Below are 16,970 nucleotides of genomic sequence, written 5' to 3'. Positions count from 1 at the left end.
TCCCCTAGGCTCTATTGTTCATTTTTTTTCTTTATCATCTTTGTTTTATTTCAAGTCGTAGTAAAAACCATAATTCCCAGCAAGAATGGGAGTTTTCTGCTGTTTAGAAACACTTGTATATGGCTACAAGTGTTGCTGAACAGTAGACAAATGGTTCAACTCCTGCTTTTAAACATAAATTCACACATACGCAAACACACACATGCAAATAGATAAGATCGGTATGGCGATACAACTGGCAGAATGGACTCGACAGTTGTAATGACGCTAATAGTGCACTTAGTCCTGGCATTTGTTTTATGTTGGGTCAGTGCGCGACACGCACATAGCCTTCAAAACACAAAGAGAAAAAGCAAAGCTCTTGTTTTGGATCAGTGTTATTTTATGCTCTACTTTTGCAGCCGTGGCATCTCGGCCCTCATATTTATGCATCTGTTGAGCAAATGTTTATGATGCGACGCCGCTAGCAGGTGTCACTCTAGTCTCAGATCAGTTTTCAGGGTACGGTTGGTCCACTGTGGATGTAGGCCAATTGAAACTATTGTTTCCTGTTACTCTTGAAGAGTCTATTGGACCGTGCAGCTGTCCTCGAGGATTTTCATAACATTCCACGTCAGGGTGCAGCAGCAGTGTAATGCACGTGTGCAAATTCGTCTCAGTTTCCAGATAAATTGAAAGAGTTGTTTAGGAGAATGGATGTATGGTCACTGGTCGCAGTGAATGCCAAAAAGTGCGTGAAGTTTTATTCTGGGTTCCTCACCCATCTTCATCTATAAGTAGGAAAGGAGCCTCTGCTGAAACAATTCTCCAGTCTCGATTTCAGATAAACACTCGACCATCTGTTAAACGGTCATGTGGCCTTATTGCAACTGTGTGACAATTTAGTGACAATTCACCAGATGCATTAAGATTTTTCAAAAGCCATGTCCAGTTAACTGAACTAAAATGAGTTACTTGCCAGTGCTTGCCTTCTCTTTTGAGAAACAGGAAGCTGCTCAAACTGGACACAGCTATAAGATGCCCTGTAAAGCCCAGGACCAGTGAAGTTCACTGCTGCATTGAACATGTATGCATTTTATTGTTAAGATTGTTGAAATTACCACAAGGTTCAATATTTGGCCAAGTAATTTCCTTCCAACAGCAACCCACTGCTTCCCTCAGCACTCATGCTAATGGGTGCACCTTTTAAAGTCAGTATGGCGTCATGAACTTCAATGAAGTGTAGAAGCACTGGCAGATTTTCTTTGTTTCTGGCTGGTTTCTTTACAGTTTCCTTCAGAAATCCTTCCTCAGAAATGTTTCATCGCTACATTAATATTAGTAGTGTGGATGCCTCATGCTATTAAATAATCTGGCTACCTTGCAGACTTATTCTGGGGTTTGGCCTTAAGGACAAGAAGCCAGACTCTAGCCTGGCTGTACTTTTTTCAAGCACCAGAAGTTGTAGGCAGCAGAGCTTTAGGCAGCTTCTGTTGTTCCACATCAGTATTAGTGCTGTTCTCACAGCTGAGTAACATGTTTCCATAAAGAAACTACATCTAAAAACTACAATCTTCTACAATATAAAGGTGATATATATGCAGGCTTAAGCAATTTCTTCTTATTTTTTCAGGACTGATGTAATTCAAAGTGTTAGCTTTTGGTGGTCATGGTTTATCATGCCGTCCATCATAAATACGGTGCTTTATATAACACAGAGACATGGTAAAGTTAATTAATCATCCTAAGAAACCAGGAGTCTGTGGATCCATTTCTGTAATCTTAGAAAAAGATAAATATTTTTGTGTCATAAAATATGCACTAAGCATATTTCAAAAACACTATAAATGTTTCTGATTCATCAAATTAAGAAATCTTTCATGAGGGCGAGGATTAGAAATAATGTGTCGCTCTATGAATAACTATGTATGAAAGGAACATCTGTCAAAGTATAATTAATTATTTCATTATAGTCAAATTAGAAATCATGCCCACATAACGTGCACTGCTTAAATGGTCTTAAATACATACAATAGCCGAATTAAGTCCTAGGCTCTCCAGTCTGATTACACAATATGAAACTAACACAACCAAATCCCACCCTCAGCTTATGAAACTCAATCCAGTTAACACACTTTAGCTCAGCAAACCCTGTTTTTGTAACAAACTATTGAATCTAAATTACTGCCTGTATCTATATTTTACTGCGAGTAATAAGCATCGTGTCATGAAGAAGCATTTTTTAATTATTTATGATTTCATAGTTTGTCACACTTGTTTCAGATCATCAAACAAATGTTAGTATTAGACAATGATAACCTGAGTAAATACAAAACACTTTTTAGATGATTACGTTCATTAAGTGTAAAACCTGCAAAGCCAGAACTGCAGTCGAGCATTTGAGATAACTGGTAAGGAGTTCATGTTTGGATCAGTTAGAGCGAGTTATAGGAGGTCCTGAAGAAGCAAAGCAGCCCAGACCATCACACTACCACCACCCTGCTATGATGTTGTTTATATGAAATGCTGTGTTTTACACCAGATGTAACTGGAGTCAAACCTTCTAAAAAGTTCAACTTTTGTCTTGTCAGCCCACAGAATATTTTCCTAAAAGTCTTGGGGATTATCAAGAATATTTTTTTGGGCAAATGTGACATTAACCTTTGTGTTGTTTTTGGTCCGCAGTGGTTTTTCTCCTTTGAACCCAGTCTCTTTCTTATCACTGAATCATGTAGACTACACTAACTGAGGCAAGTGAGGCCTGCAGTGCTTTAGATGTTGCTCTTGGTGCCACTGTTCACAATTTAACAACTGCATTTTGTATTTCATCTGGTTATCTTTGCCTAATAGTAAAGCTTCTTTGATCTGGAACGTTTAAGTGTGACAAATATGCAAAGAAACGTAGATCTCCAAATGGGCCAAATACTTGTTCACAGCACTGCAGAGCACAATGAAGACCCCTGCGTGGGAGACACTTGTCTGATGGTGATCCCGGGCAATCTAAAAATCATTTCAGTTCAGTGACTTGTAATAAAACAAAGATTCACTAAGACGCTATTAGGAAACTGAGCCCTCATCTTCAATAGCTCACAAGCTTCAGCTGGGACAAAAGCCTTTGTTGGGACACAGAGCTCACTGCACAGCCTGTAGAGACATCAGACTAGTTTATGACAGACGGGTCAGCAGGGGGCGGGCGGTGGGCTGAAAACATACATATAGCTTTAATTGTACTCATGGCAGTGTGCATGAAAGTCTTTAAAGCGCTGAAGATAAGTGTGCATTGTTTGTAAAACTGCGAGCAATCAGGGAGACAAGACACACACACAAACTTCAGTGAACCCCTAATGTGAGACCCATGACCTGGTGAAAGGGGTTTTCTAGGTGTGTGAGAGAGTGTATGAGTGTGTGTGGGTCAGGGTTGCCAGGCACAGTATGCCACCTGCGACTGGAATGAAGACTAAAGGAGTGGGACAACAGAGAAGAAGATGCACAACACAATGTGACTGTGAGTGCTACACTTTCAGTAGACAGGCCCTACAGAGTGCTTTACATCTTATGAGTGAAATATCTTACTGATGGGCAAAAAAACCTCCTACATTAGAAGTTGAAAAAATAACTAACTAAATAAAGAAATGGCACCCTCTGCGACTGTCCTGCCCACCTAGTTAGCAAGGCATCAGTTTGTACTGCCTTGGTAAAAACTTCTCTCGTTAAAACTTTTCATTTATTTCTTTGTTTATTAGAATTTCCATTAGCTCAGCTCTAAAGTGTAGCTACTCTTACTGAGATTGACTTTAACAGCAGTAAATTAAATTAGAATTGAATTCCAAACTTGAAGTTTCAGTGGCTTCTTGAAGGAAACATTTGATGCAGATAGAAGTCATATACTGTAATCAGTCAGTGTGCACTGTATTTCCAGCTAGCCAGTAGTAACTTGAAGTCTTGTATGTCCTTGTTGAAAATCCTGTATGTCAGGAACTACATTTAACTACATACTCACATCTTTTATCGGTATCAAACATCTAAATTGTCAAAAGTGAAACTCTGTGAGCTTTCAGGTTTTTGAAAGGAGGCTGTGAAAGCTCTGTGATTAGCTTAATACATTAAAAAGCCTTTGGAAATGACCAAACTCCAACAACGCTCTGGTCCTGCCTTGGAGTATTTGGGATGTACTGACCGTTCTGTTTGAATGGACGGACGAAAACATCGTCCTGGAGGAGTTGTTGCAGTTGAATGAATGCTTTTATACTTTTTTCCCCGTGAAAATGTATCAAAGGAATACATTGTAGCTTACCATATAGAGACTGACCCCAGAGAGCGAGAGAGAGAGAGAGAGAGAAGACAAGGCTTCTGAGCCCACCATCACATCAAAGACTGTCACTAAAGATTTTGCAAAATATACATTTTTGGTCCATCTGTAAACCTAAAACACATGTAAGCTGTTTGAAAAAAAGAAGCATATTTATGAATTTGTGTATTCAAAAGCCCGGGCATCATGAATGGTTGACCAAAGCTTCAACTCTGATATGTGTCTGAATGATGTAAACCCTCATGTTCTATAAATGTGTGCCAATTACCCTCTTACCAGCTTCAGCGTACGTGTTCTCCGCATCAGCCTGAGTCACTCTTATGTATCTGGAAATCTCTGTTTCTCTGTGTGTTTATAGTGACTTTAACTGATCTCTTATCTAAATGCATCAGTAAACCAAGCCATGAGTCATTCACTGTAACAACACCAGGAACGCACCAAACCAAACCAAACAGTTTTTAATAGAATGTCACAAAATGCAACGCAAAAGCAATGTGAAAAGAAGAAAATCTGACTGGTTTATTGGGATAACAGCTGGTAGCATGAATTCTTAAGGCTCATACCATTAGACCTGTAGCTCTCAAACCGTGGACTGGGCCACACTGGTGTTGCAGAGAGCCATTCAGGTTGGGTGTCGATGGCTAGGCAAAAAAAAAGGTAAAATTCAATTGAACAAGTATGTATTTTTGTATGAAAACTGGTTTAGCCAACTATATTTAAGCAAAATTTTAACATCAGTTCTAAATAAATTATCAGGTGGGTGGCGAGGCTTTTGGCTTCTGAAGCATTGCGTGTCAGAAAAAGACTGAGAACAGCTGCATTAGAACAGCTGCATTAGAACAGCTGCATTAGAACAGCTGTAGAATAAGTGGAAGCAGTTTAACCTGAAACAGTGGAAAAAATGTTGGTAATGGTAATGTTGGACTCTGAAAAAGAAAACGTTTCAGCCAGGTCCCATCACAGATACACAGTAGCATATCCACACACACTACGGGGACAGCTCAGTGTGTGTCTCTGCCCCCTTTGACGCCCCTCCTTTAACCTCCCACCTTTTCTTCAACCCCTCCCTCTCTCTCTCTCTCTCTCTCTCTCTCTCTCTCTCACGTTTTCCCTCTATCTCTCTCTCCCTCCCTTGAATTAAGTCCATTATCCCAGCCCGCTCTGCCTCTGAGCAAGTCTACTCTGCTCAGCTGCTGCGAAAACTCCGTGTATGTGTGAACTCCTTGCATGCATGTGTTAAGAAGAGTTTTATGTGTGTGTACAGGCTTGTGTGTTTTTGTAAGTAGAGCTGAAGTGCAGCCGTTCATCAGTGGAGCTGACTGCAGGCAGGGGGAATACTCAGATCTCGGTTTGCTGCTTTTTAACTTCACTTACTTACTTTTTGGACTTTTTGAAGACTCACTGGACATATTTTGCACCACAGTGGAACTCTGCTGTTATTCTCTTTCTGTTCATGCACCATTCCCATAACTGGAAATAAATTATTTTTTTCTATTTTTTTAAATCAGATTTCTTAAAAGTATTTTTCAGGTATTTCCACCTGTTTAGCTGATCTCAGCTCTCACTTTCTGGACTGGTCAGTAACTGTTTTTTCATTACTCCATAACTTGTCTTATCTTTCTTGCTTAAATCAGATATGAAAAATCTTGGGAATGGGTTTTTGAAAGCATGCAACAAAAACTGAAAAGGTTTGTGTTCAGTGATTTCTGCATATAAGTAGAGGAAAGACTATGAGAAAGTAAAATGAAACAGAACAGTGTGGTAACAATGGATACTGTCTGCGCTGCCAGAGGCATGTTGGGCTCAGGTGGATGCTGATCCCGACCTGGAATGTTCTGAACTCCTGTGGAATTTGGTTCCCCTGGAAACGGATAGGCAGGTAAGTTAATTTGGACTCTGTTCCAGTAAGATCACCATTTAAGTCCGTAAAGTCAATAAAATTAGTTCAGTTTAGTGAAAGACACTTCCAACCACAAACGGACTTAACTTGTAGATGAAGTAATAATGAAATCATGACTCCTGCTGTGCCGTTAAGTTCCCGGTTCCCTGAGCCTGCTGTGCCTGTGACATGACCACCACGTGCAGCACTGCTTATCCCGCACCACTTCAAAACTAAAATATCTTTCTAAAAGTCATGCCGATGACATGTGGGATTTCTCTCAGAGTGTTTACTTGAAATCTGCTCTGTTGTTTCATTTGAGAGAGTCAACTGAGTTGTCTTTCCTCTGGGAACAGTTTGGAGCAGATCCAGTCAGGAGACCAGAGGCTGCTCTGTAAGGTCTCGCCTTACTGCTGCTTCAGGGCTTAACACAGCCAAATGGATAGCTACCAGGGACCAGCAGGCTGCCCTCGCCTTAGTGACTCCTTCATTATCTCTTATTTCAGAGTTTCTTCCATGAGATGAGAGATTTAAGCTGCATGACCGCAAGGCAATTTTCCCACAGTAATTAAGCAGATTTCTTTCTTCAGTAGTATCACTCCAATCACCTCTTCCCATCCCGGCGATACAGGCAAAACTGGTGAAAGACTGAAAAGTTATCCATCCTCACAAATGAGACCGGTATGAGCATGAGCATAATTAGTGAGGACAGCAAACACCCAATTAGCAAGTTTTAGTGACTCCAGTTTCAATATTTATTTTTTCCCTTCACACTCTGAATAATAAGAATAGTCAAACTGAATAAATGCTAGCCATGGGGTTTGTAGACTGGGAAGTTTTCCATTTGTGATGCTGGGCCAAATGGCTCAGGACCAGCGGACTGCCACAGCATCTCCAGCTCCTTCATTCACTTACACTCTTTTAAAGGGACCCGAGGACTCTGCTTCAGACTGTTTCGCTTTTCTTTCTCAATATGTTTCAGCTTAAATCCCATAAAGACCGGTGCTCACTTTTGGCTTAAAGCTAGGGCTTACTTTGTTTCTGTTGAGTGTGTGTGTGTGTGAAGCTTCACTTTGCTTCTATGACTAGCATTGCCCAAAGATTTAAAACACTTCAAATAAGAATGAACTTCTGAGATGCTTATTAAATTCTTTTGTAGCCTTCATATGACTCAGGCTTGTGCCCTTTTTTCCTATGTACTTTAAAAGTTTTTCAACTCAACTTTTATTGTAATTTTTTTACATTTATGGGCCATTTATATCATAATTATAGCAGAAAACCATCATTTCAACTTACTGCTTTTTCACTATAGGTGGTCTGTCTTTATGAATGTTTATTTTTATAGTTATCAAGGGAAATGAAGCGCTGCGCACCTCGTTGTCCTTCCCAGAAAAAGCAAAACGCTGTCATGCTTCAGACCAAAGCGCTGTCACAGCTGTATTCATGGTTAAAGTCACAGTTTTGCATGACTCTTGTAGAATTTGTTTGTTAAAGTCTGCAGCATTTACATTAAGCAACGCCTCCCTGCATCACCTGCCCCGTTCACACATCTAAGACTTTCTGCTTCCGTGCTTCTTTTCATTCTTGGAAATGGGGCAAAAACTGGCAAGCCAAAATTTTTCAGTCAGAACTGAATCAAAACACAACTGTGCTTTAAAAAGTATTCTTTAAATGCCAAGGTGGTAACTTAGATTGGAGGTCCACGATTTGACATGCTCACTATACTATGCTACTATATATTGTACAGATGCATTCGGTCCCTGGATGGGTTCACTCTAACCATCACATTTACACCCTGAATACCATTTCCTTACTAGTGACTTAGCTGTCACTAGTTAATATTTATCCTTTTAATCCGAGAAAAATAATGTGACACAGACTATTAGTGCTTTGCGTTCTGACACGTATTATGATCACTTCATCAATACATGAGTCAAATTTATTGCAAAACAATTTCTGAATTTGATTAAAACAGCAGTAAATAACCAGAAGGAAAACAGCTGGTGGCATAACATTTGTGCTTCCAGCTTCAATTCTTTTCAGATGTGTTTTATTATGTCAAAATGACATGTTTCAATGAGAATGCAGTTAACTCTTTTATGTGGTCATATGATTTCAAAACTATAGACTTTATAGTATTTCTGGAAAAACATCTTGGTTTCTTTGGAAAAGACTTATCTGTTCACCTTACCAGCCCTCTTCTTAACCTTCTTCTCGCTCTTTGCGTCCATCCTCTACTGTCTTCTCTCTTGCATTCCTTCCCTTCCTCTGATTTACTTCCACTATTTCACAATTCAGCAGTACACATAATTATAAATAGCCATAGATTAAAGGAGCTGCATTGTCAGTGATAATGGGAGAGAAGCAGATCTTTCTCTGGACTGACTTTTAATAAAGGCTTTTGTGTGCCAACATATGTTTTCCATAGCACTGACTGCTTTCCTGCATTCAGTGCTCCACAGAAAACCAATCAAATTAGATAGTATAGATGGGAGGGGGACTCATCACCGTGATGATAAGCAAGTATCTCTTTCACAGTGAGCCAAGTCTTTTCTTAAACCTGACCGAGTTGGGGAGCTAAAAATCATAAAATAAGATGGAACTATGGAAAAATACATGGAACTCCTATGCTGTTCTCCTGCCGTATTCCTCATTCATATGTAAAACACACTTTGTAAGAAACAGAGAATTCAAGTGAGAGCTTTGAATTACATACGAACTTTTAAAAAAAAATCTTACTGTATTCTCTTTCACCCCGTCGCTCGTCCCATCTGTCGCCCCCTTAGCAAATTAACTGGTGCAAAAGCCACCAGTTACCTGCTGTTACAGCTATTTTGCTCTGTAAAGCTCTCCCTCCCCTCCTCACCCTCTCCACTTATTCTTCATCATCATCCATCCATCCCTCCCGCTTTTCATTTCTCACTTGCAGGGAGGCTTAGACTTATTGCTCACAGGCCAGGGAACTCTTTTTTTCCCCTAGGGGAGAAACAATTGGCTCCTTTCTCTCCATCACCTCCTGCCTCACTTGTTTCTTCTCCATTCCTCCCTCCCTACCTCTGCTGCATTCTCCTTTTTTGTAAGACTGCATGCATGCAGGCTGGCTGCAGGGTTGAAGTGCAGAAATGTCTATATCCTGTTGTTTTGTTCACTCCTTTCCACGTTCTCTCTTTTGTTGTCTTTCCCTGCCTTTTCAATTCTCCCCTCCCCGTTCTCCCTCCTTTTAGACTTCTAATTCTCCTTTCCTCTCCCTTTCATTCACATTGCCTTACTGCTTCATCCACAATTCATCTTTCAACTCTTTTCACACGTTTTCCTTGCTCTGCTCCTGTTGTGATTCCCCTCTCTTAACCGGCCTCTCAACAACTTCTTGCCTTCTGTCTCTACATCATTTTGTCATCTCTTCATTCTTCCCTCTGTAATGTTTTTATTTGTCTTTGCTTCCTTTTCACCTACCTGTCTCTTCATATATCTGACCCTCATTGTTTCCCCCTCTGGCTCGGCTTGCTCTTGATCTCCACTGTGACCTGTGGCAGTGGTGGTCTACAGGTTAAACTGCAGATATCCATTTATTCATTACTGCATACAATACAGTAAAGTTGCACTCTAACCCCACTCTGAAAAAGCCGTTTCACCCTGGAGGCGGGCTGCTTTGTCTGCCCATCTCAATTTACTCTGGTTTTGACAGGACAGCCTGCTCCCCCCCCCCCCCCCCCCAGACCCCCCCACCCAGAATCTCTCTCTCTCTCTGTCTTTCTCTTTACTTTTAATCCATTCCCTCTTGGCATGCTGCTGCTCCATGTCTATTGAAGCTGAACTGAATGCAAGTGTCAGCGGCCCCAATGGCTTTTTTTTATTATTAAGATCCATTATGGAACATGCAAGGACTTTGTGTTTGCCTCTGCATGTGCATGTGTGTGTGTGTGTGTGTGTGCTGAGAAGGGCTAGTTTTTTAGGTGGGGATATATTCTCCTACATCCTTGTTTATGAATACATACAAACGTTTGTGTGTGTGTGCCTGCTCACAGGGCTGTGATGTGATGTGATGAAGAGGAACAATAATAGACTCTTCAACTCATGAAGAGTTATAGGATGCACACAAACACTGCAACACACAGCTCGGGGTGTCTCGGAGGAACAATGGGACCAGTCGTTCCTTTTATAGCAGCCAACAGGAGTGTGAGGGTTTCGCTGCTCCTCTTGTCGCTTCCAGGGAGTGTGACGTGAATTGCGCGCGTGTGCGTGCTCGCTTCTGTTCTTGTGTCACGTAGCTGCAGCTGATGAGAGTGCTGATGTCCTTCCCCTTGAAATACTGCAGCATCTTTGCAGTTCAGTGCAGAAACTTGAGCGTGCATAGACATGCAGCCTTGTGCTTCGGCCTTTCTGTTTCACAGACCTCAGCACAGTTTAGTGCTCTTGTGATCACTTCTTTAATGCTAGCTGGGAAACTTTGCACTCAGCGAACATCTGTGAAATCACCCAAGACCTCTTCAATTCGAAAACAGCGAGTTAAAGTAGCAGATAGCAGGCTGTGCTGGGATATAGCCTTGCGTGTATGCTTTTGTCCATTCACAAATGTGCGTGTGTTTAGATACTGGAGGGTATGTGAGAGTTTATGTTCCTGTTAAGCTGTGTCTTGTTGTGTTGTGGCCTGGGAGCCATGAGCTTATGAGAGCTCTCCTGTCTCTACGCTTCAATAGCTCCATTATTCATAAAACTCTGTGCCAACAGCGCAGACGGGTCTATGTCTGTATAGTGTATGTGTGTTTTCTCATCTTATGTATATTGTGCTTTAAAGTGATTCTTTAGTTTTCAGTGATAACCAGGAATTTGAAACTAATAAGAAAGTTGTTCCAGCTTAGAGCAAAGTGAGTATTTGAAAGCTTGGCATGCTTTAAATATGGCTGAGATGATGTTGGTGATGACAGGCCTCACTCTGTTCACACAGTCATCCTCGCGGAACGTAGACACAACACCTCTACGTACACTGAGGTCAGTGGCATCCCACTACAACTAATGGCTGACAAATCTCAGATTCTGATATTAAACTTCTGCCTGCATCTGCAAGCCACTTTACAATCCAAAATCAACCCATATGTGTCTGACAATCAGTATCATGTCTGTTGTTGCAGATGCCTAGTCTATTCTTCCCACCTTATTGTTTCTGTAGTCGTAGAAAGGTGAGGAGGGCTGTGTACAGCGCCATGCTGCCAAATCTAAATTACTCCAGGGAGAAATACTGCTTCTTCTTTTTCTTAGTTGCTCTGACTGATATCTTTTTCTCTCTTGGATCATCTTTTGTAGTTATTAGTGGAAAACAAATGTTGTATTCCTTTATAGTGCATTACAAAGTCAGCTGATTTGGCTCTAGTTGAAAACATATGGCTAGCAATAGACTGCAGTTTAAATATATCCACAAATCTTTTTTGGCCTTACCCCTCATTTAAAGTATCCCAAGCAAAGAAAGACACTGTTATTTTACGTCTAATATTGCCCCAGTCAAGACAGGGAGATCTAGTCTGCAGTAAAGAGCAGATTATTATTGAACAGCTGATTTTATTGCCAAGACACAAGATGGGTTTTTATAGAGGGTGACAGATGAAGGGAAGTGAAAGAGGTAATTGTTAGAAGGAGGAAAATAAGTAAAGATTGAAAATGAAAAGAGGGGAAAAGCCAACTGTCTGCCTGTTACTGAGTGCCAACTGTGAGGTGCAATATAATAAAGGAGACTGTTTCTACTGAAAGGCTTTATTGTTCCTGCTGCCTGCAGAGTCCAAAGTACTGAAAGAGAGGTGTGTGTTCACTGCGCACTTTTTTTCCCTTTTTTTTTTTGCAGCACAACATTCATATAGATGTAGGACTACAAGCCACTGACCTCCCTCATGCTTTGGCATTGACAGTGCCGTAAGATGTTATTGGGGAATTTTCTGAAACAATAGCAAGTCTGTCTCATTAATTTCCGCAAATCCAATACATCAGGAGACCGAGAAAAAAAACCCATTATAGAAGCCATGTGTAAACTAGATTGGGGAAAAAGCAACACTGTAAATCTCTAAATAACTTGTAATTTCATTTATCTATTACTGTGTAAGTCAATATTGATATCAGAAGCCAACAGTCGCTCATTTTGTGAGGCTGGATTCGCTCACAAGTGACACTGTTGTAAGAACTGATGTGCTCATCCATTCATCCATCTTCATCACTGTCGGCTCATTAGTCCCTCACAATGAAGAGATCTCATTCAGTGACACTGTCTGCCAGTGTGGAGGGAGCGAGGAAGAGTGTGAGCAAGCAAGCGAGTGTGTGAGTGCTGGATGCGTATATGTGTGTGTGAGCTGGCAGTGCCACAGACATGGAGAGTTTGCGCTTGGCTTGGCAGTGCGCAAAGCATATCTCTATCTCGCACACACAGTATTCATCACACAAGGTCAGAGATTATGTGTGTGTGTGTGTTTGTGTGTGCGCGCGCGCTTTGGATACTGTCCCTGAGTCTTGCTGTAATGTGAAGAGATTATAGTGTTGCCATAATGGAGGCTGGCATTAGCATAGCCTGGCAGGAGCATCAATCTGAGTCTGACTAAAAATACCTCAGACAGCAGTGTGTGTGTGTGTGTGTGTGTGTGTGTGTGTGTGTGTGTGTGTGTGTGTGTGTGTGTGTGTGTGTGTTTGTGCATGGGGGCATCCCTGGCATAAGCACACGTGTGCTAGCAGTGCATATTTCTAAATTTGTTACTTCTCTGTCTTTATTTTCAGGTCTATGTGTCCATGTTTAATGTTTATGGCCCATCGTTGATGTGAGAGTTCAGCTTGATCATCCTTCAGAGTCCCAAGAGAACGACGTTACGCTGATTATTGAGACTCTAAAAAGAAGACTGGAAGAGAAAAAAATAGAAGCCAACACTTTTTCAAGGATCCTTCCAATAAATCCTTAAAAGGCCGGTCCCTGCTTCTGTCACACAGATTCTGAAGACTGAATCAGAACCAGGACACAACTATAGCTTCTATTAATAAATTAAAACTTAAATAAATAAATTGACAGACTCCGCTTTTGAAAGAAAGGAGTTTGCTTTACGTTTGCCAAGATGATGACTATGATGATGATGGTGGTGGCCACGATGGTCACCTGCAGCTCTCTGTTCCTGCTGGGGCTGGCCGCTGCCCATGTGTCCTCCAGCACCGTGACCCGCACCTCCTCTTCAGCTTCTTCTTCTTCTTCCTCCTCCTCTTCATCATCCACTTCACCGCGCATGAAGTTATCATATAAAGGTAAGAACAAAAGCTTTGAGGATAAAAGTTCTGGTTCTTTCTAAAAAAAAAAGGCAATTTCTCTCTTCCACTGCCCGTAATAGTTAGAAAAGTATCTACACAAACCACACGCACACACACACCCCACTTTCTCTGTTTCATGTAATATTCAGCTTTATCCTTTTGAAAGTATATGCAGCTGAACAGTAGCCAACTGTAATTTGTGGCTGCTGTGATTCACAGCCATAGACACACACACACACACAACTTAAACACACACACACACAACTTAAACACGCAGTAGCACGGTTTTGTGTTTCATCTTGGGTATTGTATGTTAGAAGAAGGCAGCTCAATGCCCAACACAGCCACATAAACCAAGCTGGTAATTACAGCCTGAATGAACTGGCCAAGGCCATGAAGCTGGCTGCAGACCATTTGCACAGCTGAGACATGTACCCGCCTGAATTTGGGCTGAAGGTAACTTGAAGCATTTATTATGAGAAGACTTAAGACTATTCTAGTTTTATTTGAAACACAAATGACAAATGAGTGTCAACAGTGAGAGTTTCTTGGTTCCTAATTAGGCTGTAGGCGGTTATTAAAATACTACTTTGACATAAAAGTAGAGTCCTATAAACAATTTTAGCCACTTTAGCAATGAAGCTAAATTGCTGATGCCTTTCTGTGTGTTTGGTAATGGTGCTGTTGTTAGGATTTTAGCAAACATAAACATAATATGTTAAACATTAAAAACAAGCGTTTCACAATGACATGCTGTACAGCTGATCTATCTGAGAGTATATTAATTAATACTACATTTTTTGTTTTTAGTTAGCAATGTAGCATTAAATGGCATTTTTGACTGCTGCTTTTTATTGAGTAGAAAGCATTATTACTTGTTTAAAGGATGAAGTAACCATTACTTAACTCAACTACTTAAAGTAGATTTGGGCTGTCAAATAATATTTTCTTGACAGATATTCTGTACCAGCGCTCAAGAAAGGAGCAGTAAAATATTAAACACCAATACACTTGGATTTTAAAGTAAAAGTAACTGCATTTAGCAGAAGGCAGGTATCATACGCATGTTTTTAACACACTATGCCCTCAAGCCCAGGGTTATTGCCACCACAGTATGGTGGGGCTGAATAAAAGTCCCTGATGTCATGCTGGCGGCTATTGGGTGGCGTCAAAGACTTAATTAAAGTTATAAATTCACATTAGAACAATGGCAGACTAATAAAAGACATTTTAATGTCGAAGTGAGGAGGGCTTTGGTCTTGTTTTCTTAAGCTCCCAGTTTGAGCTGAGCACGTAGGGGAGGATGTAGTCCCTTTATTTCTTAGTTTCCTCAAGCCAAGAACAGTTTTTAATTCTTTTTTTTTTCCATTAAGCTTGGGGTGACTATTATAGTTTAAATTTACAAATACAAGCTAAATTTTCCTGGGCACTGTTCCTCTAGAACTTTTTCTTGCCAGTTTGGAAATGGTAAAGACATTCAGTTTTTCCACTGAAACTAATATAGTGTCATTACTGTCAGAGGATTTCATCCTGCTCGTTTCACAAGTCACTGGCCTTAGGACACAGCTCAGAAATATACTGAAATACATAAGATGTTGAGGGGGTTTTTTTTTAGCAGCGTGACTTGTGGAAGCCCTGTAGCCAACTAACTGATGTGGATCTGAAGACGCCGATGACAGCTTTGAATGCAAAGATTTTATGATTCTTTACTTACTTTCTGAAGAACATAATTAATAAAAAAGTTTACTTCGCTATACAACAAAAAAGACAAGTAAAGAACAAAAGACTGGTCCAAAACTAAAGCCCCTGCAAAGTTATCCGAGTTATCTCTTTTCTGTATACATATAAGAACATTTCTCCATAAATACAGGCAAACACATTGGCACCTACACACTAACACAAATGCATAGGCGGGTTCTCCCATACTTAATATCTTTATCTTTAAGTTATGTGGAAATCATCGACTCATATCAGTGTTTGACTGAGGTCCACCCTGTAAATCTACATTTTCAGAGTTGCAGCAGTTCCACGGAGTGCGACGGTTTGAGCTGGAGCGTTCCTGCTGCTTTAGTGCCCTGCTGTTGGATGAAGAGAGGGGTCGACTGTTTGTGGGAGCCAAGAACTTCCTGCTGTCTCTGTCGTTGGACAACATCGCCAAACAAGAACACAAGGTTGGCCAGAAACAACCCCCAAAACCAAACTTGTACAGCTGTAAAACATGTGGGAGTGTGAGCGGTCTGTTGATCAAAACTAAGTTACTGCTGCTGAGATTTCAACATTTTCAACTCTGTGTTTTAACGGTTATGAGTAGATTTAATTTTAGATTCTCATGTGCACAAGGCTTTTTAAAAAGTTATCCATAAAATAAGGAACTGTTTTATAAACACAGCATTTTCCCTGGTAATACACAAACCATTACCAGAAGAGATAAATCTCAACAACTCCAAATACATTTGCCATGAAAATATTTTGTGACCTTTTGTTAACTATCTTAGGTGATTATACTGGCAGAAGATGAAAGTGAGTCATTCTTACAACCACTGCAACATTGTTTACTTTCTAAGAATCATTTATTATTTTGACTCACAAAGTTAGTCACCTGTGGTTTGTATTCTTGCATTCCTGAAGGAAATATTCAGAAGTGTGGTAACATTTTTACAAACACACCCTTTAGAAAATAACATCCGTGCACATATGAGTCTACTTAAGTGTCTGACCTGAGGGGAAAAGAGAAGTGTTGTAGCCATAGAGGAAGGTAGAAAATCAAAGAGCTGGACAGAGATAAGAAAAAAACATTTATGCAAAAGAGGTTATGATTCATATCAAAAAGGTACACTTTGTGAGGCCTTTGCCTTTGGAGTATAATCAGAGCTGCAAAAAGACTTGAGTATACAGTACACACACTGGCAAAAGAACTGAAATGTATAGACACTAGAGTTACACACAAAAAAAGCCCACAAAACACATCCGTCCACAGCTGCTTGGAGTAAATTGCAAGTTTCTATCTGTCAGATATGAAACCTCTGTTGGTTTTAGGTAGATGAGGGAGTTTGATTTATGAGCTGGGTGTGCAGATTCACTGTAGCTCTCCCTGTTTTTTTTTTTTTTTTTTTTGGGGGGGGGGTTGCAATGTTGTTGAATGGCTGCAGGATAAAATAGGTTAGAAAGAAAGAGATGGATCAAACTGTTCTTACACTTGATGGTTTAAGTCCTGATATTAGAATAGAATAGAATAGAATAGAATAGAATAGCCTTTATTGTCATTGTACAGAGTACAACGAAATTGGAGTGCCACTCCCTTGGTGCAAGTTTCAATAATAAATATAAATGTAAAATATAAAAAGTACAAAAAAAACAATCGTAAGTACTGAAACAATAGTATGTACAATATATACAGGATAGCAGCATTAATATAATGACAGTATGAATAGCAGCATAATATAATGACAGTGACGGTATGGAATAGGTTCAATTGTTTTTGTGCTTATTTACTATGGTGATAGCTCTGGGAAAGAAGCTATCCCTGAATCTGTTTGT

At 40.3% G+C, this 16,970-nt stretch overlaps 1 protein-coding gene across 1 annotated transcript in view; it reads left to right on the top strand.

Annotated features, from left to right (window-relative positions):
• Positions 1-16,970, top strand: part of sema3b (sema domain, immunoglobulin domain (Ig), short basic domain, secreted, (semaphorin) 3B) — a 71,749-nt gene that overhangs the window by 36,167 nt on the left and 18,612 nt on the right. The window contains exons 2-3 of the mRNA XM_085443135.1: positions 12,918-13,430; positions 15,447-15,604. Of these exons, the coding sequence (XP_085299261.1) occupies positions 13,247-13,430; positions 15,447-15,604 (342 nt within the window). The 5' untranslated portion in view covers positions 12,918-13,246. The remainder of the gene's footprint in view (positions 1-12,917; positions 13,431-15,446; positions 15,605-16,970) is intronic.

Source organism: Copadichromis virginalis, linkage group LG20 (genome assembly GCF_057382275.1).
Source record: "Copadichromis virginalis isolate Kocher_CV1m ecotype Utaka linkage group LG20, C_Virginalis_male_GT1.1, whole genome shotgun sequence".
Taxonomy (NCBI): Eukaryota; Metazoa; Chordata; class Actinopteri; order Cichliformes; family Cichlidae; genus Copadichromis; species Copadichromis virginalis.
This window is presented reverse-complemented; position numbering and strand designations above follow the sequence as displayed.